This window comes from Nicotiana sylvestris, chromosome 3 (assembly GCF_000393655.2).
Source record: "Nicotiana sylvestris chromosome 3, ASM39365v2, whole genome shotgun sequence".
NCBI classification, from domain to species: domain Eukaryota; kingdom Viridiplantae; phylum Streptophyta; class Magnoliopsida; order Solanales; family Solanaceae; genus Nicotiana; species Nicotiana sylvestris.
In genome coordinates this window covers 199,313,041-199,340,951 of record NC_091059.1, presented here as the reverse complement: position 1 = coordinate 199,340,951, position 27,911 = coordinate 199,313,041, and the positions used below count along the sequence as shown (strand labels likewise).

General features: G+C 36.7%; 3 protein-coding genes and 1 long non-coding RNA gene across 4 annotated transcripts; 2 read left to right on the top strand and 2 right to left on the bottom strand.

Moving 5' to 3' along the window:
- Positions 1-136: 136 nt before the first annotated feature.
- Positions 137-11,050, top strand: LOC104242229 (protein MLN51 homolog). Its single transcript, XM_009797252.2, has 12 exons — positions 137-994; positions 6,017-6,119; positions 6,225-6,457; positions 6,542-7,380; positions 8,593-8,698; positions 9,083-9,208; positions 9,797-9,852; positions 9,958-10,003; positions 10,130-10,197; positions 10,301-10,375; positions 10,575-10,660; positions 10,752-11,050. Exons 1-9 carry the CDS (start codon positions 462-464, stop codon positions 10,155-10,157), a joined length of 2,070 nt encoding a protein of 689 aa, XP_009795554.1. The 5' UTR covers positions 137-461; the 3' UTR covers positions 10,158-10,197; positions 10,301-10,375; positions 10,575-10,660; positions 10,752-11,050.
- A 3,604-nt stretch (positions 11,051-14,654) lies between these two features.
- On the top strand, positions 14,655-19,669 carry LOC104242230 (uncharacterized). Its single transcript, XM_009797254.2, has 5 exons — positions 14,655-15,022; positions 15,506-16,595; positions 16,991-17,844; positions 18,776-18,832; positions 19,260-19,669. Exons 2-5 carry the CDS (start codon positions 15,626-15,628, stop codon positions 19,503-19,505), a joined length of 2,127 nt encoding a protein of 708 aa, XP_009795556.1. The 5' UTR covers positions 14,655-15,022; positions 15,506-15,625; the 3' UTR covers positions 19,506-19,669.
- Positions 19,670-20,188: 519 nt separating this feature from the next.
- On the bottom strand, positions 20,189-21,423 carry LOC104242231 (F-box/kelch-repeat protein At1g80440-like). The gene has a single exon (XM_009797255.2). The coding sequence runs from the start codon at positions 21,401-21,403 to the stop codon at positions 20,333-20,335; it is 1,071 nt and encodes a 356-aa protein (XP_009795557.1). The 5' UTR covers positions 21,404-21,423; the 3' UTR covers positions 20,189-20,332.
- Positions 21,424-23,962: 2,539 nt separating this feature from the next.
- On the bottom strand, positions 23,963-24,771 carry LOC104242234 (uncharacterized). Its single transcript, XR_714941.2, has 2 exons — positions 24,638-24,771; positions 23,963-24,357 (listed from the first exon to the last, which is right to left on the bottom strand). It is a non-coding gene; the product is annotated as an uncharacterized lncRNA (long non-coding RNA).
- Positions 24,772-27,911: the final 3,140 nt, after the last annotated feature.

The window sequence follows — 27,911 nt, the reverse complement described above, 5'->3', positions numbered from 1 at the left end:
TTTAAAATAAATAAATAGAGGAAGATATTGTTCCTGAAAGAGAGAAGGAAAACAGAAACCCAACGGCTAAATGACCATTGACCACCGACCTTAGCTATAATAGGAGAGCAGCAAGTCCACGGTCCAACCCGAATCAGAATCCGAATCCCAAACGGGAATGTAAGACGACTTCCCCTACATATAATATGCTGACGACACACATCGTTTGAGGAATAACGTGTAAAAATATCCACAAAATAATCGACTGGGGGTTGGGTGGGTACCGGAATTAATCCACCATCTAAAATTCTAGGGTTTTCAATTGCCCCTAATCTAACTCTACAAAAGATTCAGATCACACCCCAAAACCTCAACCTTTATTTATTAATCCCCGATTCTTCAAAATTTTAGTTTATTGTTTATAAAAATTTCGTTCTTTTATGCTTTTGGTGTGAACTGTTGCGAGATTTAGCAGTTGAAAAATGGCGAGTGCGGGAGAAGCAGAAGCGGAGTACGAGAGCGACCCGGAAGAAGCGAAGTTGTCGTTGAAGATGCGGAGGAGAGAGGCGAGCGATGACGAGGAGGAGGAAGAAAGGGAACCGGAGGAGAGAGAAAATTCCCATCGGAGGGTTGAATCTGATGGCGAATCGGAGGGACAAGGCGCTGCTGCCGATTATGACGAAGAAGAAGAAGAAGAAGAAGAAGAATACGATGATGAAGAGTACGGGGAGGACGAGGAGGATGAGTACGAGGAAGCTGGTGGAATTGTTGGCGATGGTCATGAGGAAAGTGTTACGGACGAGGTTGAGGCAGTAGCGGAGGGTGCTGATGGAGTGAAGGTGGTTGTGGGCAAAGGAACAGGGTCAGGTCAAGGGATTGGTGATGGCAATGAGAATAATGTGCTGCCGGGGGAGGAAGAGGAGAAGAAAGAGAATGAACCCTTTGCAGTGCCCACTGCTGGAGCGTTTTACATGCACGATGACAGGTTTCGAGACAATGCCGGTGGACGACACAGGTATTGTCCATTCTCTATGCTCAGAAATAGTGCATTAGTATCTGATTTGATACAGTAATTTGTTTTGCACTCTATATGTGTATAGCATCGTGTCTTGGTAAATATTTTTTATAATCAGCTGGTTGCTCTCAGAAATTAAAACTATATGGAACTTGCAAGGTTTTTGTACTTTATGTGCCATCTTAACTCGTCAAATACTATGAACACATGTAGAGATATTTGGTCCAGTGGAGCTATTGAACATGCCGCTGTTGAGACATGACTTAGTCCATCAGACAGGCCTAATCTTGCCCAACCAGAATGTGATTTGATAGAGTAATTAGTTTGGCACCCTATATGAGTATAGCATTGTGTCCTGGTCAATATTTTTGATAATCAGCTGATTGCTTTCAGAATTTTAAAGCTATATGGACCATGAAGGTTTCTTTTGGATATTCTACCTTGGTTAAACTCATAAATATTTCGTCTGCTAAGCAATTAATAACAATAGTTGCGTTAGCTCCTGAAACATATTGTAGACATCTGCATTTACTGGGAAGAAGCCTCACTTCGTGAGTGGAAGATTGTTGCTAACTTTGAACTCTTAACTTCTTGCCTTATACAAAGTACTCTTAACTTATTGGGTAATTGCTTTCCAAGAGAATTTCCTGTGCAATTGAGAAGGATTGAATTGAAGGAATCTTTAGGTAGCTGCTATATGATAGAAAATTGCAGAACAACTTGCTAATTAGGAATTTCTTGATCATTTGCTTTGCGTTTTTATTAAAATCAAGCATGTCAAGCTTTGCATGCTCAGAAAAAGTAGCAGCAGGAAGCTTATATGTAGTTACTAGTAATGGGAATGAAGATCTGTCTTCCTCTCTCTCAGTTACTGGTCGGTGGATTTGAAGATTGCGGTCTTTGTTGATTCTTTTAGGATTTCTGGTTAATTGGCCTTAAAATGATTCCTGGTGATGGTGTACTATACCAGCTTATATGGTGCCACCTTCCCTCTTTCAAGGTGACTTAAAGCTCTCAGTAACAGGGTACATTTGTGGATCAGTTTGGGGGTTCCAACGGTTTTCAAGTAAACTTTCAACTGAATTGGAAAAAATGATCAAACCCATAGGGAAATATGATCCACACAGTTGATGGTCCACTCAGTATAACTCGAAGTGTCAAATGGCACATGCAAGTATCACATGGTTTGTTATGATGCCTTTGTGCTCTAGCATACTAAGTTATCCATGAACTGCTATGAGGTTTAGACCTGTTCCCTTGAAATAACTCTTGCAGAAGTAAAAATCAAGGAACCTAGTAGTAAATAACATTGCAAATTCACATGGTACTGTTTCTTAAGTCACATAGTAATCCTATACAATGTGCTTGATATGCATCCAAGAAATACAAATTGATTGATGTGGCATATAGCTTAAACAATCTGTTCATTAGAGAACTGGATAACTTATAGATCTAGAAGAGAAGGTTGATCATACTTTAACTCAAATTTATTGAGTGGAAGAACCTTTTTTTAATGTAATTTTTTTTTTTTTAAATTTAGTAAATCCCAGTTGCTAAACTGCCCTAACTAAGAGCTCGACGGTGGCCTTTTAAACATTCTATCCTTGGTTACTTGGACCTCCGCTCTTATGGTTGGAGATTGAGGATCTTTACCATTAGTTATCATTCGTGAGTTAATTGAATGGAAGAATGCAAGGAAAAGCACCAAGAGAGCCTTGTATTATCAAACATCTGCACAATGGTCAAAGGTTTTTGTCCATACTACTTTTTTTGTAGTGGGAGAACACATTTTCTGAATGTTTCTACAATGTCAGGTTCCATTAACACCTGATTAGTGAAGTTGCATCTCCATGAACTTTTCTAATTTGAAAAGGTAGGATGAAAGTGTTTAGATCAGGCTGGGTCAAAAAAAGAGAATGTTTCGAGCCTGGTATATCTAGCTATAATGTTAGTTTCTGGAAGCTTTTGGTTTATTTTTTCTGAGTTGAATTACTGCTTAATGTTTAGAGTGTGCCTTTTAAATACTCCCTCCATTTTATTTTATATGGAGGTGTTTGATTGGCCACATAGTTCAAGAAAGGCTTTTGCTACAAATGTATCGCTACAACTTGTGGTCTTAAACATGCTATGGCATTTCTGTGGTTGTAAGAGCGTCTTGTTAAGGGTAAAATGAGATGTTTTAATATTAAAGAGTTTTCTGCCGCATAAAATGGATTACAGGGAGTAGTAATATGGAATTGTATTGCTTTTTGAAGATTAGATGTCAGATGGTTTGACGTATTTTGAGTCTATAAAATTGGTGCTTGAGGGCTTAAATGTTATTAAAATAAAATCAGTGTTTAAACCTTGATTGTTGTGAATTCGCTGAATTTGGTCATTTTACAGCTAAAAGATTCTATTGTTTTATGCTAATTATGCATTAGCTACTTTGTCCTGTATATCTAAGATATTGTCTGAATAATTGTACTGTAATACTAATAGCTGGTGCTTTTCTTTTCTGGCTTAAGACTACGGGTAGCATGTAGATAATGAACCATTACTTGTTCTGTTCCCTCTATTTGTCTGCTAGAGTTTCTTCATCGGTTGTTCACTATCTTCTGTGCATCTCTGGTCCTTCTGGGCCATTAATTTGCATATCCCACAACTTAGTCCCGTTTGATGTCACCCATAACTTCCCTAGTGTCCATTGTTCTGATGGTTGAAATATTTCATCGACCACGCATGTTGCATTCCATTCTACCAATTATTCTAAATCAAGAGCATCACTCTTTATTGTATAAAATTCATCAGAATCATCTTCGGTCCCTGGCACTTCTTGGTTTTATTCACACATGCAGAGCATTCTTCCCACCGTATGAACATCCCTGCAGAATAATATTTTCCTCTTGTCAAGCTACACGTGTCCTCCGCTCCTTCAGTTGACACTTATGAGTTCTTTGAATATGTTGACAGAAATGGTTTTAGCCGCAACATCTTTCCCCCCTCAGTTTGTACCTGATTTTGAAGGGATCCTTGGAGCAATGGTAAAGTTGTCTCCTTATGACCTATAAGTCACTGGTTCGAGCCGTGGACGCAGCTACTAATGCTTGCATTAGGGTAGGTTGTCTATATCACACCCCTTGGTGCGGCCCTTTCTCGGATCCTGCGTGAACGCGGGATGCTTTGTGCACCGAGATGCCTTTTGTTTGTACCTGATTCTGTTCGTGTCTCTTTGACTTCAACATGATCATGTTCCTTTTCCTTTAGTACATGTTATTCATTGGTCAACTCTTACATTTTATTCCATCAGAAAAGGGGTTGGGGTATTTGTGGAAGATCGGACGTTGTAGTTAATATTAATACACAATGAAGGCTTGTACACCTTGAACTCTTGCAGCTTTCCTCACGGGAAGATAAAAACTATACCATCCATTTTTATATATAGAACTGTTGGATACTAAATGAAAAAGAAGTTATGAAATTGATAATGAAGAGCATGAATGCTTAACACAGTTTTAAAAAGTGAAGAAAAGAGAAAGTGAAATATAGATGCTCTATTTCTTTTGTGCAATGAAGCGTGGAAGATTTCAAAATGTTAATAAATTTTATTTTCTTTAAAAAATGAAGATCGGGGTAAAGTTGAGTGTAAGTCCTCTTCCAGTATCTTCCGGATATTCAGACAAATTAGACCATTCAACTAAGAAGGGTGAAATACCCAAAGTCACGCTATCCCCCATTGTAATTTTGCTTATCTGATACTCCCTCCGTTCCAGTTTATGTGAACCTATTTCCTTTTTGGTCCGTTCCAAAAAGAATGACCCCTTTCTAAATTTAGAAACAATTTAGCTTAAACTTACAATTCTACCCTTAATGAGAAGCTTTTATAACCACCAATATTCCGGGCCCTTTTTTCACTTGTTTAGGACCGACCATACATTCCAAAAGTCTTCATTTTTCTTAAACTCCGTGTCCAGTCAAACAGGTTCACATAAATTAGAACGGAGGGAGTATATTTTTTTCCGTGACTTTGTTTAATGGGAACCTCTCAATTTGGATCCTTAGTTTACCCATATCAAATAGGTGTGACATGGGTATGGGTGCTTTGGGTGGATTCTTCAAATTAAACTGAAAATTAGCAGATAACTACAAGTACCGGCACTGGATATTTACACTTTACACAAATCGTGTATGTTTTGTTCCTGAATCCAGGTATATAGCTGTTCCCTAAGTGAGAATGATATTCTGAGTATATGTCATTGTTGACCTGTGCATTTTATCTAGAAGAACAAAATGATCAGGTAGTGATTGAAGACTAGGGATAAAATTGCATGTACCCTTGACCATAGAATAAGCACCTACATCATGCTTTAATTTTTTGTCTTGCATTTGTCTAATGTTTTTTTGTTAGCTGCATTGCAACCTCTTTATATGGATGCTTGGTTTGTTAGGAAACAACACCACACAACCTGTACCGTTCTTCAAGAGCAAATGAGATATCAAATTTCATGTTTGCAATCTTCAATGTTTCCGCAGAAGCACTAAATTTATTGTTTAGCGATTTTGGTTTTCATTGTTAATTCTAAATATAACTTTCTAAAGAATCGGAAATTACAAGTGCAATGAAAGTTGGGATCATAACTTAGTTTTGTAAAGTGCGATGTTTCTTCTAAGTGATGCTGCTGCAAAGCATGAGTTTTGATAGTATTTGATGGAAGTGATTGGATACTGGTATGCATGGTCACTCGTATATGAGTTCAATCTGCATTTCTTCTTTCCTCTCAAAGTCGAAGATTTTGATCAAACTGTAAGTTGTACGAGGATGTCAGAATAGGCATGCTTTTTGACCCCTTCTAAGTATTGGCGTTGCTGACAGTGCTGGTAATGTGCTGAACTACATAAGCTGCTTTTCAAGCTGCTTCTATGTACCACTTTATGGGTCTTACTGTTATCTCACTCTCTTAAATGCACAACCCTGACATGTTACAAATGCTCTTCTATTAATAATGAGCACAGTTTGATATTGTTGTATAATTGTTTTGCTAGGCGAACTTTTGGTGGAAGGAATTTATGGGAATCAAAAGATGATCGGAAATGGGGACATGACAAGTTCGAAGAATTGAGCGTGGAGGAGAGGAACTATGAAGAGGTGAATGCTTATAGCCACATGCTTCTTCGTTTTTGCTTATCTTTTTTCCTAGTCTTTTGCATAACTTGTGTTGCTATATCAATATTATTCTATCAAAATCCTCAGGGTAGGAGGGCTTCAAGGGGTCGTTATCGTGGTCGAGGTAGAGGGCGAGGGCCTGAACGTGGAACTGTGCGAGCACGAAGACCCAAAGCTGACATCAATGACAACATTCAGGGCAACAATAATAACCAGAAGATTCAAAATAATGCTTCTAAGGGTATGAGAGGCAGGGGTCCTAGAAGGTATCGGCCCTCATTTAAGGACAACATTGGTGCACCGCCTCCACCAAACAAACAGTGAGTGTCAATTCAGTTAATTTTCTCCTTTTCCTCATCCGCAAGGATTCTTCTTAATGTTCATCATCAAATTGAAATTTTCAGATCTGGTCTGTCAGCTGAGAAACTTTCACATCACAGCACAGCCAAAGCATCTACTCCTGTATCAAATGTAGAAAATGATGCAGTGGCAGCTGCTAAGCTAAGCTTTGTGTCAAGCTTGAATTCTGCTTCTCCTCCATTTTACCCCTCTAGTTCCTCCACTAAGGGAATCACTACAACGGACAAGAGAGAGTTGCAAACCGGGACAAGTAGCCGCAGTGCTCAGCCTTCTGTTTTAGGAGATAGTTCTGCTACTGCACGATCAACTGTAGTGGTGCAAGGGAAGAATGTTGGTGATTCTATTAGCCTTGACAAGCTTAATATTGCTGATCCTACTACTGCAGTAGCTGCGAAACCATCATCTGGTTTGCAGTTGCCTCCTGGCTCCTCAACAATAAATCCTACTCAATCTCAGCCATTGAGAGGCCAAGGAAGAGGATTTAATGCAATGCCACTTGTAAACTACCAATCTCCTGTAATAAATAACCAATTCAACCGAGTTTCTCAGCCAACAAACCTCTCCTCTACTCATAGAAATCCTGTTCAAAGTCGAGGACAACCTTCTTTCCAGGTTGCTGGTCAGCAGTTTGCTCAGCGATCTGGTACTGGATCTCAAGGTTCATCTCCCCCAAAAACTGGACAGTCTATTTCTGAAACTAGAGAGCTTGAATCTTCTTTGGATTCAAGTAAATCAAAGAGTGCTATGGTTGCAAAAGGAAAAGGCACTCTTCAGAGCACTGGAAGGGGATCGGTTCTGCATGGCGGAGCTCAGGTTATGGGTGCACCTGGAAGTGTTGGTGGTGGCGATCAGAACTTTCCTGCAACACCAACCTTTTTGCCAGGTAAGACCTTTTATAATTACTATGATTCGTATAACATTCTTTAATAAACATCATCTGTATGTGCCCCTTGGAGAATGGTTCGTGCAGTACTCTTTCACTCAATTTATTTTTGGGAAATTATTATATACAAGTAAAAAGAGGGAAACAATGCAGCATCTAAAGTCAATGTTATTGCATTACAATTCTTGAACCAAAATGATTGGATATTAGTTGAATCTGCAGAGAGGATGTTGTTTTTGGTGTATATTTACTTTCATCACTTTGGTTGCTCTATCATGGCCAGAACTTTTGTTGTTGACATTGATATCCCTAGCTCTTGATGTGCAACATATAATTGTACGTGTGAGAAAACATTTTGTGACAAATGTAGTTTAACATTGGGAATTATTTGGCCCACCACTTTAGGTGAAATGTTGATAGACTAAAATAACCCTGAAATGTTGATCGACTTTATATTCTTCAAATAATTCAGTGTATTTTCCAAAAGTGAATTTCTTTTGGGTAATATTGTAATATTCAGAATTTTATAATATTCAGTATAGTATTTTGATAAGTCACGGAAAATATGATAAACATTATGGAATTAAAAAAGGTTTACTCTAGAAAAGATAAAGACTTCACATAAACATGCCATTTTAAATTATTTAAAGTTTCAAGACAAACTTTTAAATTCGAAGACAAACTTTATAGTTTATATTTTTTTACATTAATGTTGAATGAATAATTTAGTTCTTAAGGGGCATAAACGTCCATTGACTTTTGATGGGCATTTGGTCATTCAACTTTTTATTTAGTGGTATCCCACTTTTCTATTAGCATAAATATACAACAACAACAACAGCAACCCAGTAAAATCCTACAAGTGGGGTATGGGGAGAGTAGGATGTACGCAACCTTACCCCTACCCTAGAAGGACAGAGAGACTGTTTCCGATCTATTAGCATAGATATAGATATAGGTTATGCTATAGTTAAATTGAGCCATATGTGATATTTATCAAGAATGTTGGTCTATTGTTGATAGATTATGGTCATTATATAGGTGCAAGATTATGCTGTAGTTATATTGAGCCATGTGATATTTATCAAGAATGTTGGTTTGTTATTGGTACATTATGGTAATTATATTGGTGCATATTCCTAAAGGGAAATCATTTTTTTTTACCTCCAGCTTCCCAGTGACACTTAGTTTTTCTCTCTTGTGAATTTGCAGTCATGCAATTCGGGGGACAGCACCGCGGTGGCATTGGAGTTCCTGCTGTTGGCATGGCCTTTCCTGGATATGTTGGTGGTGGTTTGGGGAATTCTGAGATGACATGGTAAGCTTTTATGCTATGTTGCGCGGACTCTCCAAAATGCCGGGGCACCCATGTCGGGTCCTCCAAAAATACACTACTTTTGAAGGATCCGACACGCACCCGGCGACATTTTCGGAGAGTCCGAGCAACATAGCTTTTCTGCCAATGCGACCAGGTCAAGATGAGTGTAACTTCCATGTGCTATATGGAGATTTTATTACTTAAGCATTTTCCATCATTTACCCAGTTGTGGATGGGATGAATGGCACGTCTATGGAGTGAAACCATATTTTCCATCTGAATCGTTGTATATTATTTTACCTCTGTTCATTTATTCATAAATATTGATACACTGGTTTTCCCTATATTGGGTAATTTTAAATGATGTTGGTTTTCAATTGTCAGGTTGCCAGTTTTAGCTGGGGCTGCTGGAGCATTAGGTGCAACATACTGTTCGCCATATTTTGCTGTTGATGGTGCTTATAATGCTCGCCCATCTGGGCAAATATCTTCTCTCACTACTGCTCCAAGGTCAGTATTCTCACCTCCATTTCAGGATATTCCCGTTTCATTAGTATTCTTCTTCGTGCTGGCTTGTGTGTATCATACTTGTTCCACATGTTTCTTTCATTCCTTTGCAAATACATCGTGCTCTTCCCTTGTTTTGCTTAATGGAGATATCGCTACTTTCTGTTCTGCGATGACTTACTCATGATATGTGAACTCTGATAGCATGATGGAGTGTCAAGACAAATGTGACCCATATTTTTCTCTCGAAGAAAAACTTGTACTGGTTGCTTAGCTCGAAAAGCAAATGTTTTGAGGGATCCATTTTGTTGTTTTGGCTATTTATGGATATTTATTGTAAGTTTAGTCTAAGGAGCATACTTTTTCTGAGAGAGTTCTGGTTGTGCAATGTCTTTATTCAGTCTTCATCGACAGTTACTGGTTTGTGGATTTGTCATCCGTTCTCACCTATAAACGTCATTTGTTATTACAATTTGTCTGTAAGAAAGTGACTTTGGTTCTGTAAAATATTGCAGCTATGCATGAAGCAGGCATTTTTTGATTATGGTTGTAAAAAGTGGAAAAGAAACTTAACAATCGCTTCCTTTGCAGCAAAGAGAATAATGCCGGTAAACCAAATAATGAATGCAATCCCCAACAGAGACCAGGTGAGATATGTGGTGCTTGTGTTCTAGTTTTTGCATAATTTGCTCTGCTCCTGCATATCTGTGGACCTATATCACTTATCCTGTATGCCCCATTTCATCTCTCAGAGCTCTCAAATGATGACTTAGGTCAGCGTCAGAAGAATCCTCGCAGGCAAGCTTATATTCAACATTTCTGAAATGAGGCTCTATTTCCAGCCTTCCCTTTTTGCTTAATCACATGATTTTTTTTGTTTAATTAACCATTTTAAATTTTGAATTCATTTATTGTTCTTTGCAGATATACAGAGATGAAGTTTGATCAGTGAGCTTGTTTGTAGGTTGAAGCTGTTTAATAAGCAGATTAAGGTCAAAAGTTACAGTCAATATTTTCTTTTTTAGTTTACTGTTAAATTTTTCCATCTATAGTTAGTGTTTTGCAAATCTCTGAGTAAAACTTGTGGTGCTGCAGGCATTCTCCCAGACCCTATGCTCTCCGACTGTTGATGGAGTATCTAGGGCTCTCATGTGTTGTGATGTATTTTAGGTAAAAGCCTCCCCCCCCCCCCCCAAAAAAAGCACTCTTACTGGCCCATAAAGGGGGAATTTTAAAGTCGAAGGAATTTATCTGAAGGGAACAGTATATGGGCATTTTTCTACTACCGATTTATACATCTTATGTTTTTCGTTTCTTCCGGATCTATATTCATTGTATTCTGTTCTCATTCTGGACATTTTATCCACAGGTTTACATGACAAACGCCTGCTCATGCTGCTTCACTTGCAGGATACCTGCAGCTTGACGGGTGGCAGTTATTTGTTTAAATATGTGGTATACCATTACAGTACTCTAGTCTTCATACTTGTGTATGTCTCTTTTTAAAATTGAGAAATAAGTTTTACCTTATTTTTTTAAATCTCAGGTTCTTGTGGCTTGGTTTTCTTTAACTGAAGGAATTGAGAATTGTTGGTTGGTTTCTTCAAATGATAACGAAATAATGGTAAAAGTCCGGAAGCGGTTGCAGCTGTTTTCTTATTATGTGAAGTTCTCTTCTGAATAGATATTCCTAGTGTCTTCCCAAATTTTCCGTTAGTGGCCTTAAGTTACTACTTATTTGGTGGATACTTTCAGGGTGTTGTAGTTAAATATTATGTTAACAAGAGAGCATAGCTTGCTCAGATTTTGAATAATAAATTTTGTTACAAAGACTTATTTCTCCAATTTTATGCACATATGGAATTGATGATGGACCTCACTAGTGGGATTACTTTCTAGTCGATAGATTGGTGGGAAACCTTGTGTAACATTATGTGTTAAGACTTGTGTCTCTTCCATTGGAAGCAAGGGCATACTTGGGAGGAAATGGCAGGGGCTACCAATTGTTATTTAAGAGAGTAAGGATGCAGGTAGCGCCTTGGGGCAACTTTAACTTTACAACTGAGGGTTCAGCAGTAGAAGGAAATTGTTAGTGGATAAATGAGGATTTCTTTCATCGGAATGATTGCTAAACCTATGAAACTAATTAGGGGGCGTGGTACTTTTGACTGTAGTATTTTTTGCTTATTATATAGAATTAAAAGGTTGTGCAAACACTTGCAGCTTTCAGTTTTACATATGTTTGTCGCTACAACTGTATCAATCATTTCGTTGGGGGCTTTTGATATAATAATTGGGGTTGAACATGTGAAGGAGATCAAGAGGCCTTATGATATTTTAGAAACCAAAAGGGTATCAAGCTGTGTAAATATTATTGTGTGAAAACCATTCACCAAACTCTAGGGCTGGTAAAAACAAAGAAATTTCTAGGTCGATGCAGTAACGGCAACAGCAGCAACAACAACAACGACCCGATAAAATTTCACAAATGGGGTTCGGGGAGGGTAGTGGGTATGCAGACTTTACCCCTATCCCGATAGGACAGAGAGACAGTTTCCAATAGATCCTCGGGAAATGTGAAAAAAAATAATAATTTAGCTATCCATGATAAAATGATGTTCCCTATTTCCACTTGTTATTAATCTAGTTTGCTGAAGCAAACGAAATTGATGAAGAGTCGATTGTTTGTTTGAAAGGGTAGGAGATTTTCTATTTCTCTCGGAGTTGTGCGTACAGGTACAGCGCATCTTCATTAAATCATCACAAAGCTCGAGCATTTAAATAATGCTACTAGTTGCAGACTCTTTCATATTAAATTTTGATCGGACTTCAGAAACTCGGAGTCAATGAGTAGGATGCATGTTGGGTTTCTCAATTAAGATTCTCGACAGTCACTCTTCAAGCTTATTTTGTATGCTTATTCTATTTAACAGATAACAACAATAACAATCACAATAGCAAGCCTAGTGTATTTCACAAACGGATTTAGAGAAGATAGTGTGTACGCAGACATTACACCTATCTTGAAAAGGTAGAGAGGTTATTCCGAATTTTATCTAAGAGATATTTGAGCTAAATAACGAGGGAGAAGTGCACGGTTGGCCACTAATAACACATATATTTACTTTTAAGCCACCGTTTAAAAGTATTTCACAAACGGATTTAGAGAAGATAGTGTGTACGCAGACATTACACCTATCTTGAAAAGGTAGAGAGGCTATTCCGAATTTTATCTAAGAGATATTTGAGCTAAATAACGAGGGAGAAGTGCACGGTTGGCCACTAATAACACATATATTTACTTTTAAGCCACCGTTTAAAAGTATTTCACAAACGGATTTAGAGAAGATAGTGTGTACGCAGACATTACACCTATCTTGAAAAGGTAGAGAGGCTATTCCGAATTTTATCTAAGAGATATTTGAGCTAAATAATGAGGGAGAAGTGCACGGTTGACCACTAATAACACATATATTTACTTTTAAGCCACCGTTTAAAATGTCTTTAGTATTTAACCACTGCTTTAATAAACATTAACTGGCCGGACGAAAATACCCTTCTGCTCATGTCCTTAACTTTTGTGCTTAAGTTCAGGACTTCAGGACTACATGTCCTTAACTTTTGAACTTGGAACTCTAAGTTCAGGACTTCAAGGCTACATGTCCTTAACTTTTGAACTTGTAGGTCAAAGTTAAGGACCTGTTGTCCTTAACTTTTGAACTTAACTATAAGTTAAGGACTACGTGTCCTTAACTTTTGAACGTGTAATTGTAAGTTAAGGACTGTCTATCCTTAACTTTTGAACTTGAAAATTAAAGTTAAGGACCTATTGTCCTTAACTTTTGAACTTGTAACTGTAAGTTAAGGACTGCATGTCCTTAACTTTAGAACTTGTAACTGTAAGTTAAGGACTGTTTGTCCTTGACTTTTGAACTTGTGTCCTTAACTATTGAACTTAACTTTAGGACTTCAAGACTACATTTCCTTAACTTTTGAACTTGAAACTCTAAGTTCAGGACCATGTCCTTAACTTTTGAATTTAATTTTAGGACTTCAGGACTACATGTCCTTAACTTTGGTGACTCTTCCTTTTCAGTTAGCAATTGTAATCATTTTTCTTTTCCATTACTTATCCTTAAAATAAACTAAAAATGAGAAAAATTCAAGACATTTCTACCATAATATTTTCGCCCCTGTAAATTGCTCCTATCAATGGAGTAATGGTTTGATTTTGAATTGATTTAATTTTTCAAATCTTTTATACTCTATATAAAGCTTGACGGAAATATAAGCCATTCACACAAATATAAAGGGAGGAGATTTCAGTATTTAACTTGTGGATACTATCAAGAGAGGAAGAGTTGGATAGAAAGCAAAATTATAAGGAAAAAAAGACTCCAGTTTGCTCTTGGCAGAGACGATGGAGAACAAAAGGTGAGAGAGAAAGGGGGAAACCAAATTGGGTAGAATGACAAATTGGTGTATTTCCGTTTGGGGAGAAAAGGGTAACACAGTCTTTTCATATTAATTTTAATAAACTAGTGGCTACTATTGCTAAGCATTAAAAATACTGGATAAAAAGTAAAATACCAGCTTAAACAGTGGCTACCCACGCCATTTCTACAAATAATGATACTTATTCATAACCAAGTTTGGAAGCATTTTATCTGTGGTTTCATTGGATCATATATTACAAAGGCAAGTTTGACTAACACAGCAAAAATTCTCTCTTTTAAGTTTTAGCCATGTTTTTGGTGTCTCCACCATTTAGCGGCAAAGTCACTTTCATCTTAGCACCCATATTTTTGGTCAAACACCGATTCTTGGCTTCTTTATTGGACGATTGGTTAGACCAAATTTATCTTACCAGAAATTGCCACTTCAGCCCTTATTTATTCTGACCTGCTGAAACACTTTCTCAAAAATTGCTTGCCACTTCAGCCCTTATCTATCCTGACCTGGTGAAACACTAGCCCAAAATGCTCTTTACAAAATTTAGGCATTTAACAAACAATTGGAAAGAATTTTTCCTAATCACGTAAAAACAGTACGATATCAATCAACTTGAGATATTATTAGACTAGTTACATATTATAAACTTAGTGTAAAAAAATTTCAGTATTTAGTTCAGTGACAAGTACTGCAGAGGTTTATAGGATTTGTAATGTGGGTTATAGTAGTACTGAAGTTTTCCTAGTTGAAAGTTTAGTTAACAATATATATAGTCAAGTTTTATGTGAAGTTATTCCTTCCAATGCTTACCAAAGGCAGCTTTAGGCAATTTCAGCTTCGATTTTTTTATGTGTAAAAAAAGAAGGGAAAAAACAGGTGACGTCTTTTTTACATCTCAACCGTTCATTTCAAAGATTAAGCGTCGGTGACCGTGACACTTACCTCATTAAATTAATAAAAGGTACAGAAGAAATAATATCCCAAAAACGGAAAATATAAACAACGAGAAGATCTTCAATTCAGTTTTCTTCAGACATTAGTCTCTCTCTCTCTTGGGTCTCTGTTGTGGGACTGTACTCATCATTTTTTTCCACTGCTCTTGAACTTAAGTTTCTCTTCTTCAATACCCATTTGCCATTTCTCCATTTTCTTGAATACAAAGAGTGAGTCTCTTTCACTTTGACAGTAATCATTTTGACTATTTCGTGTTTTATCAAGAAGATCCACATCGTAACAATTTCTTTGTCCAATTCAAACGGAGATCTTGAAACAGAGGAGTATTTTCCAGAGTAGAGTTTAGTTGGATTTTCAGCTGAGAAGGGCACTTGTTCTGTCTTGCTTCACGTCATCATTTTCTTCAATTTTGTAAGTATTTTTATAATTTTTACTTAGTCTTTGATCTTCCTAGCTAATTCTGATTGAGGCTAGTTGATTAACTGTTGATGTATGAGCATTTAATTTAGCAATCTTGTTAGTATTTTCTTGAAGTTGTCAATCTTTAGCTTTTTTTATTTATTTAATATTTCGTTTGCCAAAGGAGCTGAAGAAGGGGTTTGCTTTAGTTGCATAAGAAGCATTTACTTTTTGTTTATTTAGTAGTATTGAGATTTGAGTCCAAGATTTGAATGCCCAAGTGTTAGCTAGGTATATTTAGTAGTAGTTTATTTTCTTTTGCCGAGGGAACCGCAAAAAAACAAGTAATTAGTACTATATTTCTCCGAATCAATTTTATGGGTCGTGCATTAGTATTCTGAATTATGTTACAAGTTCTGTTCATTTAATCTCTGCAAATTAAAGAAACCATTCTTGTACTCACAAAAAGGCTCTGAAATTTGTTAAACTTGTTAGGTATGGTATTGAAGAAGCTATTCAACTCAATAGCTGTACATGAAATTGGCACCTATTTTTGGGGACGTTGTTGATGAAATTAATCTTGTATGAACATTTTTAGCATACATAGTCCAAATAATGGAGGATCTGAATATAGTAAGACTGTCACCGTTGAGGACTGGTCCCATGAAGTCCACATTATCTGGAAGGTCAACTCCTAGAGGATCACCTTCCTTCAGGAGATTGAACTCTGGACGTACCCCGCGAAGAGATGGTAAAAGCAATGCCTTCAGTTCTCAGTGGTTTAGAAGTAACCGCATTGTACTTTGGCTGCTTTTAATTACTCTTTGGGCATATGGAGGATTTTATGTCCAGTCAAGGTGGGCTCATGGCGACAACAAGGAAGGCATTTTTGGAGGATCTGGAGGTGATGTAGGCAATGTAACTTCTCAACCAGAGGAAAAAGTTGAACGAGTTCTAGTTGCAAATGCGGATTCTTTAGCAATCAAGGCTCCAAGTAATAAAACAAAGGCCAGTTCAATGGACATGGATGTCGTCTTGGCCAAACAGGAAAACAGTGTGGTGGTATCGGACAAGGTTGCATCTTCTAAGAAGAAGAGCAAGAAATCTACACGTGCTTCTCGTAGGAAGACTCGTGGTAAGAAGAAGGTGGTAGCGGAAGTCAAAAATGATAATGCAGAAGTCGAAGAAGAGGAAATACCAAAACGAAATACTACCTATGGCCTGCTTGTTGGTCCATTTGGGTCAGTAGAGGACAAGATTTTGGAGTGGAGTCCTGAGAAGCGGTCAGGAACCTGCGATAGGAAAAGTCAGTTTGCACGTCTTGTTTGGTCTAGGAAGTTTGTGCTGATACTCCATGAACTCTCGATGACTGGAGCTCCACTTGCCATGTTGGAATTGGCGACTGAGCTTTTGAGCTGTGGGGCCACAGTTTATGTAGTACCTCTCAGCAGAAGGGGTGGTCTGATGTCAGAACTATCTAGAAGAAAGATCAAAGTGCTAGAAGACAAATCGGACCTCAGTTTCAAAACGGCCATGAAAGCAGATCTTATTATTGCAGGCTCTGCAGTGTGTGCGTCATGGATAGGTAAGCGCTTTCACATATACTATCATCACTGTATCTATCTGCTATAGAGTTCCAATGTGGCAAGTTGTGCTTGTATTGTGATCTTCTTCTTCACCGATAGAACAGCTGCAGCATATCATGTTCAATTGGTAGATCTGCATATTATTCACCTTCTCATTATTTCATTAAAAGATCCATTTTTTTTTCTAGTTTGCGATGCAATCTTCTTGATAGATCTTTATTGATCAATTCACTTTTGTTTCATCAAGAGTCTGTTTTTTTCTTCTTTTGGCTGTGCTAGCTTTAGAGTCTTAATTTCCTTGATTTAGCCGTAATAAACTCTATGAATTTGCTTCTGTTCTTTTCTTTCTTTGCGTGCCTTGGCTAACTTCTGACAATTAATATGTCGCTTTCAGAACAATACGCGGCACGTACTGTGCTAGGTTCAAGTCAAATTGCTTGGTGGATCATGGAAAACCGGCGGGAATACTTTGATCGGGCAAAGCTAGCTTTCAACCGAGTGAAAAAGCTTGTCTTTCTTTCTGAATCACAGTCTAAACGCTGGCTAGCATGGTGTGAGGAAGAACATATAAAGCTGAAAACCCAGCCCGCACTGGTTCCGCTTTCCATTAGTGATGAACTGGCTTTTGTAGCAGGCATCCCGTGCTCACTGAGCACCCCGCTATTCAATCCTGAGAAGATGCTGGAAAAGAGGCAGCTACTGAGAAATTTTGTTAGAAAAGAGATTGGGTTGACAGACAATGACATGCTTGTCATGTCATTGAGTAGTATAAACCCTGGAAAGGGTCAGTTTCTGCTTCTTGAATCAACACGTTTGCTGATTGAGGGAGTTCCTCCTCTAAATGGATCTGCTGTTAAAAATCAAGCTTATCAGAAAAGGGCATTGCTTCATAATTGGAAACAATTTGGTGAACTGGAAAACGAATCTTCTGCCTTGGAAAATAACCCGAAAAGGAAAGTGTTTCAGCTACCGCAGCTGTTCATTAAGGGAGTTAACTATGAAGCTGGAATTGACAAAGATAGCAGAACTCGAAAGCTTTTCTCGGTGACTGAAGGAAAGCAGGGAGAGAAGCTTAAGGTTCTTATTGGCTCAGTTGGATCCAAGAGCAATAAGGTGCCTTACGTTAAAGCGCTTCTCAACTTTCTAAATCAGCATTCTAACTTGTCAAACACGGTACTATGGACTCCAGCAACCACTCGTGTCGCTGCACTTTATGCTGCTGCAGATGCTTATGTAATGAATTCTCAGGTGAGCCTTTACTACTCTATCTAACTTAATTACGGCTCAGTTTCAGGAAATGTAGAATGGCTATGCTTTTTTTAGATATTAAATATTAAACAAGAGTGTAACAGGGAAGTTTATGTAACAGTGAGAAGATGAAAAAGTAAGAAATATAGTTTCTGCTTTTAGAAAGAAGGGCAAGTGAACTGGATAGATGAAAAAGAAAAAGATAATATAGGTCAAGTAAGTAGACATGGATGGCGTAAAAAAGAATATACAGATATCAAGATTAAATAACCGATTGAATGATGGTTTTACTTTTTGAAAAAGAAAAATATAGTTTGAGAAGTGAAGAACTAAGAAACAATATTTTTTTTTTGACGAATCAAGTTACGTACTAAGAAAAGAGATTCTGATTTTTGCTAGAACTGTGAGTAAATCAGCTGGAAGCGAAAAAAAAGAATGTAGGTCAAGTAAATAGACATAGATAGAGAGGGCAGGGTTTTTATATTATATCTATGCTCTGCAGATCTAAATTATCTTCATGATTGGTGATATCTAAGATTGAAATGAATTGAAAGCACAGTAAGGCTCTGCTATCCTGTAAAGATTTCTCAGTGAATGTAAAAATTACGCAGCAACATGAATCTTTTTGCTATAATGAGTACCAAGTCATGGCATTTGAGCAGTATAAATTGTGGGTCTCCCAATGAAATTGATAAGCTGGGTTAGCTGGCTTGCTTGTATCCCTTTATGAATTCAACTTGGGTGTATATGAGGCGTCGTACTAAAGGGCATGGATTAAAAAAAAATTTCTATTCTGTTTACGACTAGTTCACTAGAGGGAAGAAGATAGAATGTACTGGTTCATTTGATACTTCTGTTTCTTGAGTCATGGTTGCTTAGTTCAATTTCTAGCTACACATTTTAATGTAACGGTTGTTTACTATTTTTGCAGGGACTTGGAGAAACATTTGGGAGAGTAACAATTGAAGCAATGGCATTTGGTCTTCCTGTAAGATTCTCAATTCCGTCCTGCCAATAGTATATTGTCGTCACCTTTAGATAATGCATGTACTTGCATGCCGAAAAAGCAGTCATATTTGGGAATCCTCTGCTCTTAATTAGTCGGTATGTTTACAATGAACAAAAACAACAGAACGCAATACTAAAATAGCGTCCCCGGAAAAGCAGTCATGTTTTGGAATTCTCTGCTCTTGATTAGTTGGTATGGTTGCCTATACAAAACCTGCACTCAAGTATAGAACTGCAAAAATTTGTGAATCTTGAGTAAGTAGGAAACTCTGGCAGTTCTCTGTGTCATGCATTCTTAGATTTAATCATCACAGAATCTAAAACTGTGTTGTGTTTTCCTTACTAAATCACCTCATTATTAAAGATAGGGCTAAAGCAACTGGATTTGGCGTATGATTTTGATACAGGTGCTGGGAACAGATGCTGGGGGCACGAAGGAGATCGTTGAACATAACGTAACAGGTCTTCTCCATCCTTTGGGACGTCCAGGCGCTCAAGTTCTGGCCCAGAATCTTCAGTATTTACTGAATAACCCCTCAGAAAGGCGGCGAATGGGAAGCAATGGAAGAAAGAAGGTAGAAGATATGTACCTAAAGAGGCATATGTACAAGAATTTCGGAGAAGTATTATACGACTGCATGCGAATAAAATAACACTGGATAGAGGGCATTTTTCATTCTTTTTTGATTGTACAATTTTCCAGTATTGTTGCTGTTGGTCTTTCCACTATCTTCTTCCCCGAGAAAACCAGATTAAGAGTCGACGTCTTTTGTACAGTTTTAGTCAGTGTTTACTGATAGAGATCCGACTTTTTTTAGATTTTACTTTGCCAAGTTGTCCAATTTGCTTGAAATATGGTCATCAGTTGGCTTTCTGAAGGCCATCACATTAAACGTGAGGGAAAAAGGTTTAAACTTGTTTTTCTACTATTTGAAATCATTCAATCTTACCTCTGGGTTCAGTGGCGGAGCAAGAGTTTTACTGAGAGAATTTCGAGTATTAAAAGTAAACACACCTACAAGTCAAGGGGATTCAATATCTACTATTTATGCATAAAAATTAATTTAATTTTTTTTTAATGTAATTTTTCGGCAAAAAGGCATTTTGAACCCCTTCCGCAACCCGAGCTCTGCCCCAGCCTAGGTCCATTCATAAATCATAATTTGGGTTATAGTTTGGGTTCATTCATAAATCTTGAAGCTACTTAGATGAAAAATGTTCAAATTTTCCTCTTTATTTTTTACTATGATTAAAAATTACCCTATTCTTTAAGTTGGATCTCCCTTAGGGGTCAAGGACAAACAGAATTTTCTCATAAAGGCAGGTCAAAAAAGTGTAGCTGAAGTCAAAGTTTCTCAATTTCAAGTAGTACAGTGGCAAATTGGACACTTACTAAAGTTGGCAAATGAAACACTATATGCAAAATCTTTCTAATTTTCTAACTGTACAATCAACACAAAGTGGTAAAACCTTAAAAATGTTACATCTCGAGGCAACAGCCAGATTGAACATGGCCGGAGAAGTTTACCGGAGCATCCATTTTTGTCCACGTGTAATTCTGTAAATCCAGAATATAAGTGTTGTGGGGCTCATTAAATCCCATAGAACCAGTCATCAGAATTTTACCCCGCCACGCTGTCACAAAGGCTACGTTCCGGAGTTCCGGCGGAATCGCCGCCGCAACTTGCCACGTGGAATCTCGGAGTACCAGCACATCACCGTCCCGGCACAAGTATAATTTTCCGTCACCACCCTCAACACAAGTTCTCGGACACGTGGCATAATCGAAGAAATGTTCAGCGACTGGGTCCCACTGCCACGTGGAAGTATTAAATGACTCGGCAGTTGTTCCGAACCGGCCTTGCATGCTCGTGTCATAGCCGCCGATGACGTGGAATTTGCCGTGATAAAAAGTGCACTTACATTCATCGCGTTCGCTTGCCATGTCAGGCATAGGGACCCACTCATCACTTGCCACGTCATACGCCATCGCCGATTTAAGCGCGTTCTTCTCCTCGTCATGTCCACCTGCAACGTACACCGTCTGTTCAGAATCCGACGCACAGCCAAAAAAGGATCTCCGGCAACCCGGCATTTCAGCTCCCCGTCGCCACGTGGCAGTCACAAAGTTATAAACAAAAACTGCGTTAGAAGGCTCCCAAGTAATAGGGTTCCAGCCGCCGATTACCACTAAGCTCAACCCAACTCCGACTAGCTGGCAAAACATCGGCAGCCCATCGGAGTTGCCAGGAAGCGGTGGTAATTCGGCCCAATAACCCGAATCCGGCTCATAAAGCGTGAGCCTGTAAACTGGAAAAGCGGAGTACTTGGATAACCCGACTTTTAGTTTCGGGTCATCGGTTTGGGCTTGGGCCATTAAGATTACTTGGCGGGTGAAGCCAGTAGCTCTTCTTAGCTTCCAAAACTCTGGAAGCTCAATTTGGAGTTTCCAATTCCGGCAGACGGATGTAACGGACGAGAAATTATCGTATGGAACGCGGATAAGACATTCTAGTCCTATGTCGTAAGGAAGACTGGGAATTAGCTCCATGGCTTTTAAGTCTTGGAGACACAGCGAAATTAAGATAAGTTACTGGATTTTATATGACAAGCAGAAGAGAAAGACAAAGACAAGGAATAAAGTATTAGTGGAGGGACCCATAAGGACATACACAATGGGATGTGGAACCTATACTCCTTCCGTTTCAATATGTTGGATCTATATGCTTTTTGGGTAACGATTTAATTTGTGTTCGTTTTGCAAAAAAAATTGCACGCGCACCCATTTTTTTGCGGTACTTCAGCATACGGGGTGAAGTAACAAAAACAATCACGCAAAAATTTAGCATTCTAGTAGCCGGGCCTGAAGTAGACCAAGTGTGCTGAAAATTTTTATTTGTAATTGCTGAACTTAAGCATTCTAGTACTGAAGTTTTGTTCTCTATTTGCTGATCTTAAGCATTCTAGCGCTGAAGTTTTGTTCTCTATTTGATGAACTTGTTTTTGTTTGTAATTGTTGAACTTAAGCATTCTAGTGCTGAAGTTTTATTCTCTATTTGTTGAACTTAAATATTCTAGTAGCGGAGTTATGTGATGCTGAAGTTATTTAGTTCTTTTTTAAAAACTTCAGCACTAAAAACGCTGAAGTTTTTTTTTTGTCCTGGCTAAGCTTTTTCAAAAACTTCAGCACTATATAAGCTGAAATTTTTGAAATAAAATTTGACTTGAAACTAAATGGCAGTAGAAGGCGAATATCAACTTCAGATTAACGGACATGCAAAGCAAGCTGAAGAATCAGCCAACTCCATACAATCCAAAGAGCTGAGCAAAAAAGAAACGCAAGAAACTCTTAATTTTTGTTGCACTCTCTACTCTGTTTCAAATTGCAATCACTCTCTTCTCTTTCATTATACATAATGAAAGTCAGAACTCCCAAGTTTCACGTCCAGTCCGCTACCTTTGATGTGTTGTCCAAAAATGCAGAAAACTCTTCATTCAACATTACAATGAATGCTGAATTTGGTGTCAAGAACACCAATTTTGGACCTTACAAGTACAGAGACAGCACTGTTTATTTTTTTCTATAATGGTGCGAGTATTGGAGAAGCCTTTGTTTCTCATGGCAAAGCTGGTTTTCTATAATGGTGCGAGTATTGGAGAAGGAGGAGGAGAAAGGGGACTAAAGTTGTTTAAAAAATGTGTACAAATTAAATTTTTTTTAAAAAATGGGTATAGGTTAAATGGGTACGACCAAATAGGCCGCCTCGTGCAATTTTTACGTTTTTTAAAATGAAATTTACATATTTAAAAATTACATTAGAAAGTCACAATAGTTAACAATTCAAAGGGAAAAGATTCACAATTCTATTTCTTTCTTCAATTGTTCCGATCAGGACAAGTGGGTTGGTTCGTTTGGTCCTCCTATCTACGCAATTCTTTATCTTCGTTTGTGATGATGTTGGAGGAAACTATTTATAAAAAATATGGTCAAAGAAAATTTTGTTTGATTTTCTAAATAATACTCCGTTTATTTTTACTTGTCCACTTAGACTTTGCACACCCCTTAAAAAATAATAAATGAAGCACATAATTTACCATGATACCCATATTAATTGATGGATATTTTTAATGGATTTGAGAAAATAATTTGAAATGAGTAATTAATATTGTGAGTATAACAAGGATTTTTTTTGTCTTCTTTTAGTATGCTAAAAGTGACAAATAAAAATAAAAATTGGACGGAGGAGTAATAGATTTATTCTTGGAGTAACTTTAGCTAAGATATTCCGAAGTGCAAGTAGATATACAAGGAAAAGGAATTAGGGATAAAATTGAGGGAAGATTAGGGATTCATCAAGCAAAGTCAAAAAATCTAGCCCTTCTTTCTAATCTTGTTTGGAGACTCCTTAATAATACTTCATCTCCCTAGGGTCAAATTTTGCTATCCAAATATGGCACTAGGAATACCATACATAACTCCTCCTTTATCTGGAAATCTATTTTGCAAGGTTGGAAAGTTTGCAATAGAGGAATTCTATGGCACCCTTGTACCAACTCCAATATTAACATTTGGAACAACAATTGGATTTACAATTATAAACCACTTAGAAGCCTAATTGAAGGTCCCCTCAATATAAATGATCAGGACCTTTGTTTAAAAAACCTCATTCAGAGGAATGAATGGAATAGAAAGGTCATCTCTTTTGAACTACCTGACAATATCCTCAACAACATCCTCTCTACTCCTACTCCTGGCAAAGGTTCAACAACTGACAAAATAAGTTGGCATCCTAATTCTTCAGGTAACTTTCCGACTAAGTCTTGCTATAAACTAATCCATGAATATGACCCTACCACAAGACCCTTTAAATGGATTTGGGAACTCCATTGCCCGGTTAAAATTAAATTTTTTTATGGCAATGCATGCACAACCGTATTCCTTGTCGGGCCTACTTAGCTAAAATAGGTATCAATATTGATCCCAACTGTACAATCTGTAGAGCAGGAGTTGAAGACATACAACACATCTTTACTAGCTGTTCTATCTCAATGCACTTTTGGGATAAAATGGGCTTACCACATCTGGATATTGAGAATAATAAAAACTGGCTAGCAAACTTAACAAAATTTCTTTATTAAAAATTACAATTTCTGAAAAGTGGATTACTATATTTCCCTATTGTATATGGGAACTATGAAAAAACAGGAACAATAATAACATCAACAACTTAAATAACAACCTGGATATAAGAAAGGTCATACATGCATCTTGGGAATTTACTTTCTTCACTGAAAGAAATCCTTTTGTGGAAAGAACAATCAATGTAGAAATTAGTTGGATAAAGCCTGACAAAGGCTTTATTAAATTAAACTGTGATGGTGCTTTTGATAACAACAGTAGCAGGGTAGGACTTGGAGGAGTCTTTCGAAACAACAAAGGTGACTGGATTGTAGGCTTCCATAAAACATGCAAAGCAATTTCTCCCATCCATCATCCATGTAGAGCTACAAGCAATACTAGAAGGGTTAAAAATAGCAAGAGACATGAACTTCACAAGGATAGAAATTGAAACTGATTCCATTGAGGTTATTAAGCTCATTTACGAAAATAACTCTAACTATTCTAATGTTGTTTGTGAATGCAGATGGCTAATGCACATGCACCAGCTGAAGATCCAAACGCTGAAGCATAATTTTAGAGAAGGAAATATGATGGCCCATACACTAGCCAAGCAAGCCACCAAAAATGTTTCAACGTCTAAATGTTATTACCATGCACGCCCACCTTTTTTTGTTGAGCAAGAAATTACAAAGGACAAACATGGAGTTTGTAATGGCATTAGAACTTTATCTAGCAATGTCTGTAACTATTTGGCATTTATAGGTAACGTTGGTGCCCTCAAACTTTCTGCCATGACTATGTAATTTTACTTAGTTATATATATATAATATCCGTGTGTTATTTCAAAAAAAAAATACAAGGAAAAGGAGAAAGCAAGCTTCTAGAAGGAAAGTGATGTGGGACTAGAGTAGCATACAATTTAGGGAGGGACCATGACGCATACTACTTTTCTTTAGTGTTTGGACTTTTTCTGTGACATTTTGGACCAGTCATTTTATGGGCGTGAAATAATTACGTAAGAAGGACGAGAAGTTGGGTTAGTTGTTACGGTGATGCTGCAATATGATACAATATTATTATAAGTCACTTTTGAGTTCTTCTAGAAGGAGAAGGACCAGAATATTAGTCTGTTTGTCAAACATCTAAAGTTATTATATTTTGAAAATTCCATTTTTAAAGTGCTTTACAAAATATTTTTGGTAAGAAAAGTTTGTTTTTGAACTAATCAATAAGAAAATTTAGTTTTTGTCCAAGCTTTTAAAAACGGAATTTTTATATTCCTATACACTATATGAAACTATATTACCATCTCTACTCAAGTTTATTATAATTACATTTTATATACCAAATTATCATTTATGTACATTTTAAGGGAATTAATGATACTAATTAGTGTCCTAAAATTATTCTAACATATCTTCCACTTCCCCATGTTTCTCTCTCCACATCCCCCCAAACGTATTTTGCACAAGAGAGCAGCAATTCCACCATTGACAATCATTAATAAGCTTTGAAGTTTTGAATTCGAATTTGGGTTTTCAAAAAATATTGTTTGTTTGAATTAGATGTTGTTGCAAAGAATCGAGGATTCTCTCTACGTCTCTCTCTATCTCTCAATCCCAAATTTCAGTAATGTAAAGCAAAGAAAAAGAGAGCAGCAATTCCATAATTGACAGCCATTAAAAAGCTTTGAAGCTTTGAAGCTTTGAATTCAAATTTGGGTTTTCAAAAATCATTATTTGTTTGGATTGGGTGTTGTTGCAAATAATTGGGAATATGGTTTGGAGTTTATATCTCAATTTTGAGGGGTTTTGGTGAAGATTAGACTTGGTTTTGGTTGAATTTCAGATTAAAACTCGAAGAAGAAGAAGAAGAAGAAGACGACATGACATACATTATACTGCAGAAGTTATAGTAAAATTGTAGAAAAATTGTTTATATAATTTTCTTTTATTCATTAAACTATTGTATGAAAGTTGAACAACATTGTATAAAAATTATATTTAAGTCGTATGATATTGTAGTTGTATATAACTGAGTAGAAATAATGTATGAAAATTGTAGATAAGTTGTATAATATATAATTAGTTGTATGAAATTTATTTTTACTATGTATAAATCAGATACAAAATATACAAAAGACATATTGTATAAATTTTGTATTTAAGTTGTATGTTATTGTAGTTGTATTTAACTGTGTAGAAATAATGTGTGAAAGTTGTAGATAAGTTGTATAAAATTTATTTTATTATGTATAAATCAGATACAAAAGACATATTGTATAAATTTTATATAAAAATTGTATGATATTGTAGTTGTATTTAATTGTGTAGAAATAATGTATAAAAATAAACACGTCGTAATAGCTGTTGGAACTTTGAAAGTGAAGTTAGCTATACTATTCGTATTTGCTAAGTAAATAGTAGTAGAAGATATGATACAATACGAACCAAGAGAGGGACCATTATTCATTAATGAAAACTCAAATCCACTCAATTTGTCCTCACGAACTTATGGAGATGTATGTCTAACTCAAAACTACACTAACATTACACATAAGTAACCATAGTTTTGGTTAACAAAAACCAGTATCAATAAAGACGAGTTTTTTTTTCTTCATTTTTAGTAGCTTCAGAAATTATTTATATTCGGTAGTCGAAAAAGTGTATAAAATTTGTGTAATATAGCTAACAGAATGTATATATATACAAAAAGTATACATTTTTTCGGCTATTATTTTAAAATGGCTAGAAAGAGTCATTCCCAATAAAGACGCCCAAAATTCCTGTGTGAAAAAGGAAAAGAATGTCCTCAAAATTCAGAAAGAAAAAAAAGAACGAACAAAGCTGCGGTTGTTTCGAGGAGTTAGCTCCAGAAAAAAAAGGAACAACCTCCGAGTAATTTTGTATAAAAAAGATAATGGAAGATCTAGAGAGAAAGGGGAGAGAGGAGAAAAAAAAAAAGGAAAAGGATGTAACTAAATCCCTTGATTGAAGGCACAAATAATGGATTTGGGAGTCTTTTAAGGTGGATTGTATATATTTTGTAAACAAAATTTGTTTACGCCGGGTAATTAGCTAAACATGAACATTAAGGGTAATAAAGTTTCAAATAGTGTATAGTAATGAAAAAATCCCTTTAAAAACACTTCTAAATATATTTTTCTCAAAAACTATTTATTTTTCTATTCAAAATATTTTTTTTTCTTTTAAAAGTTTGGCCAAATAGCTTAATTTTGAGAAAAAAAAAAAATACTTTTGGCGAACAAAAATTGGCCAAACAGGCTATAAGTATGAGAAACCCCGTTTGTGTGATGTTTTGGGGCTGTTAGATAGTGCTGGTATTTTGTTCTTTTTCTTTTGTGCCTTTGACGGATTTGTTGAGTTTGGCTATTTTCAAATTAAATAAATGGTGAATGAATAATCTACTTAGTGTAATACAAAAAAGTTTGATGGTTTTTGGAATGCTAAATAAAGAGGTACCTACATCCTGCGACTGGATTATTATCACCCTTGGTTTTTGTAAGTTCAATAATATTGTCTTGTTAAGGTACGTAGGGAGATCATCTTTCAAGTTTCAACATATAACGGCTGTCAACATAAGATGAATTCTTTCGGCGGCAATTTTCTTCTTCTTTTTTGTGTTTATTCTTTTCTTGTTGTCTAGCAAAGGCGAATAAATGAAGCAAAGAGTTGGATACAGAACGTAGTCAACACTAATTAAACAAACACTTATATAAACAGAATCAGAGGATTAGTTTTCAATAGCAAAAGGAATTGTGAATTTTGTACGTACGATTTTCTTGGCGTTATTGAAACTCAGAAAGAAATTGGAATTAAGAAGAAGAAAAGAGTAAAACACATATACACAGACCAAGAATATGGGCTACTGGCAATTCTGGCCAATGGCAATTTGGCTATGGATTTGCTCTAATACA

Bases quoted from the DNA above. Each gene is read 5' to 3' on its own strand.
- LOC104242230 (XM_009797254.2), top strand. From the start codon at position 15,626: ATGGAGGATCTGAATATAGTAAGACTGTCACCGTTGAGGACTGGTCCC. The intron at 16,596-16,990 runs GTAAGCGCTTTC...TGTCGCTTTCAG, and splicing joins AGTGTGTGCGTCATGGATAG to AACAATACGCGGCACGTACT. The intron at 18,833-19,259 runs GTAAGATTCTCA...ATTTTGATACAG, and splicing joins CAATGGCATTTGGTCTTCCT to GTGCTGGGAACAGATGCTGG.
- LOC104242229 (XM_009797252.2), top strand. From the start codon at position 462: ATGGCGAGTGCGGGAGAAGCAGAAGCGGAGTACGAGAGCGACCCGGAA. The intron at 8,699-9,082 runs GTAAGCTTTTAT...TTCAATTGTCAG, and splicing joins GGGAATTCTGAGATGACATG to GTTGCCAGTTTTAGCTGGGG. The intron at 10,004-10,129 runs GCAAGCTTATAT...TGTTCTTTGCAG, and splicing joins CGTCAGAAGAATCCTCGCAG to ATATACAGAGATGAAGTTTG.
- LOC104242231 (XM_009797255.2), bottom strand. From the start codon at position 21,403: ATGGAGCTAATTCCCAGTCTTCCTTACGACATAGGACTAGAATGTCTT.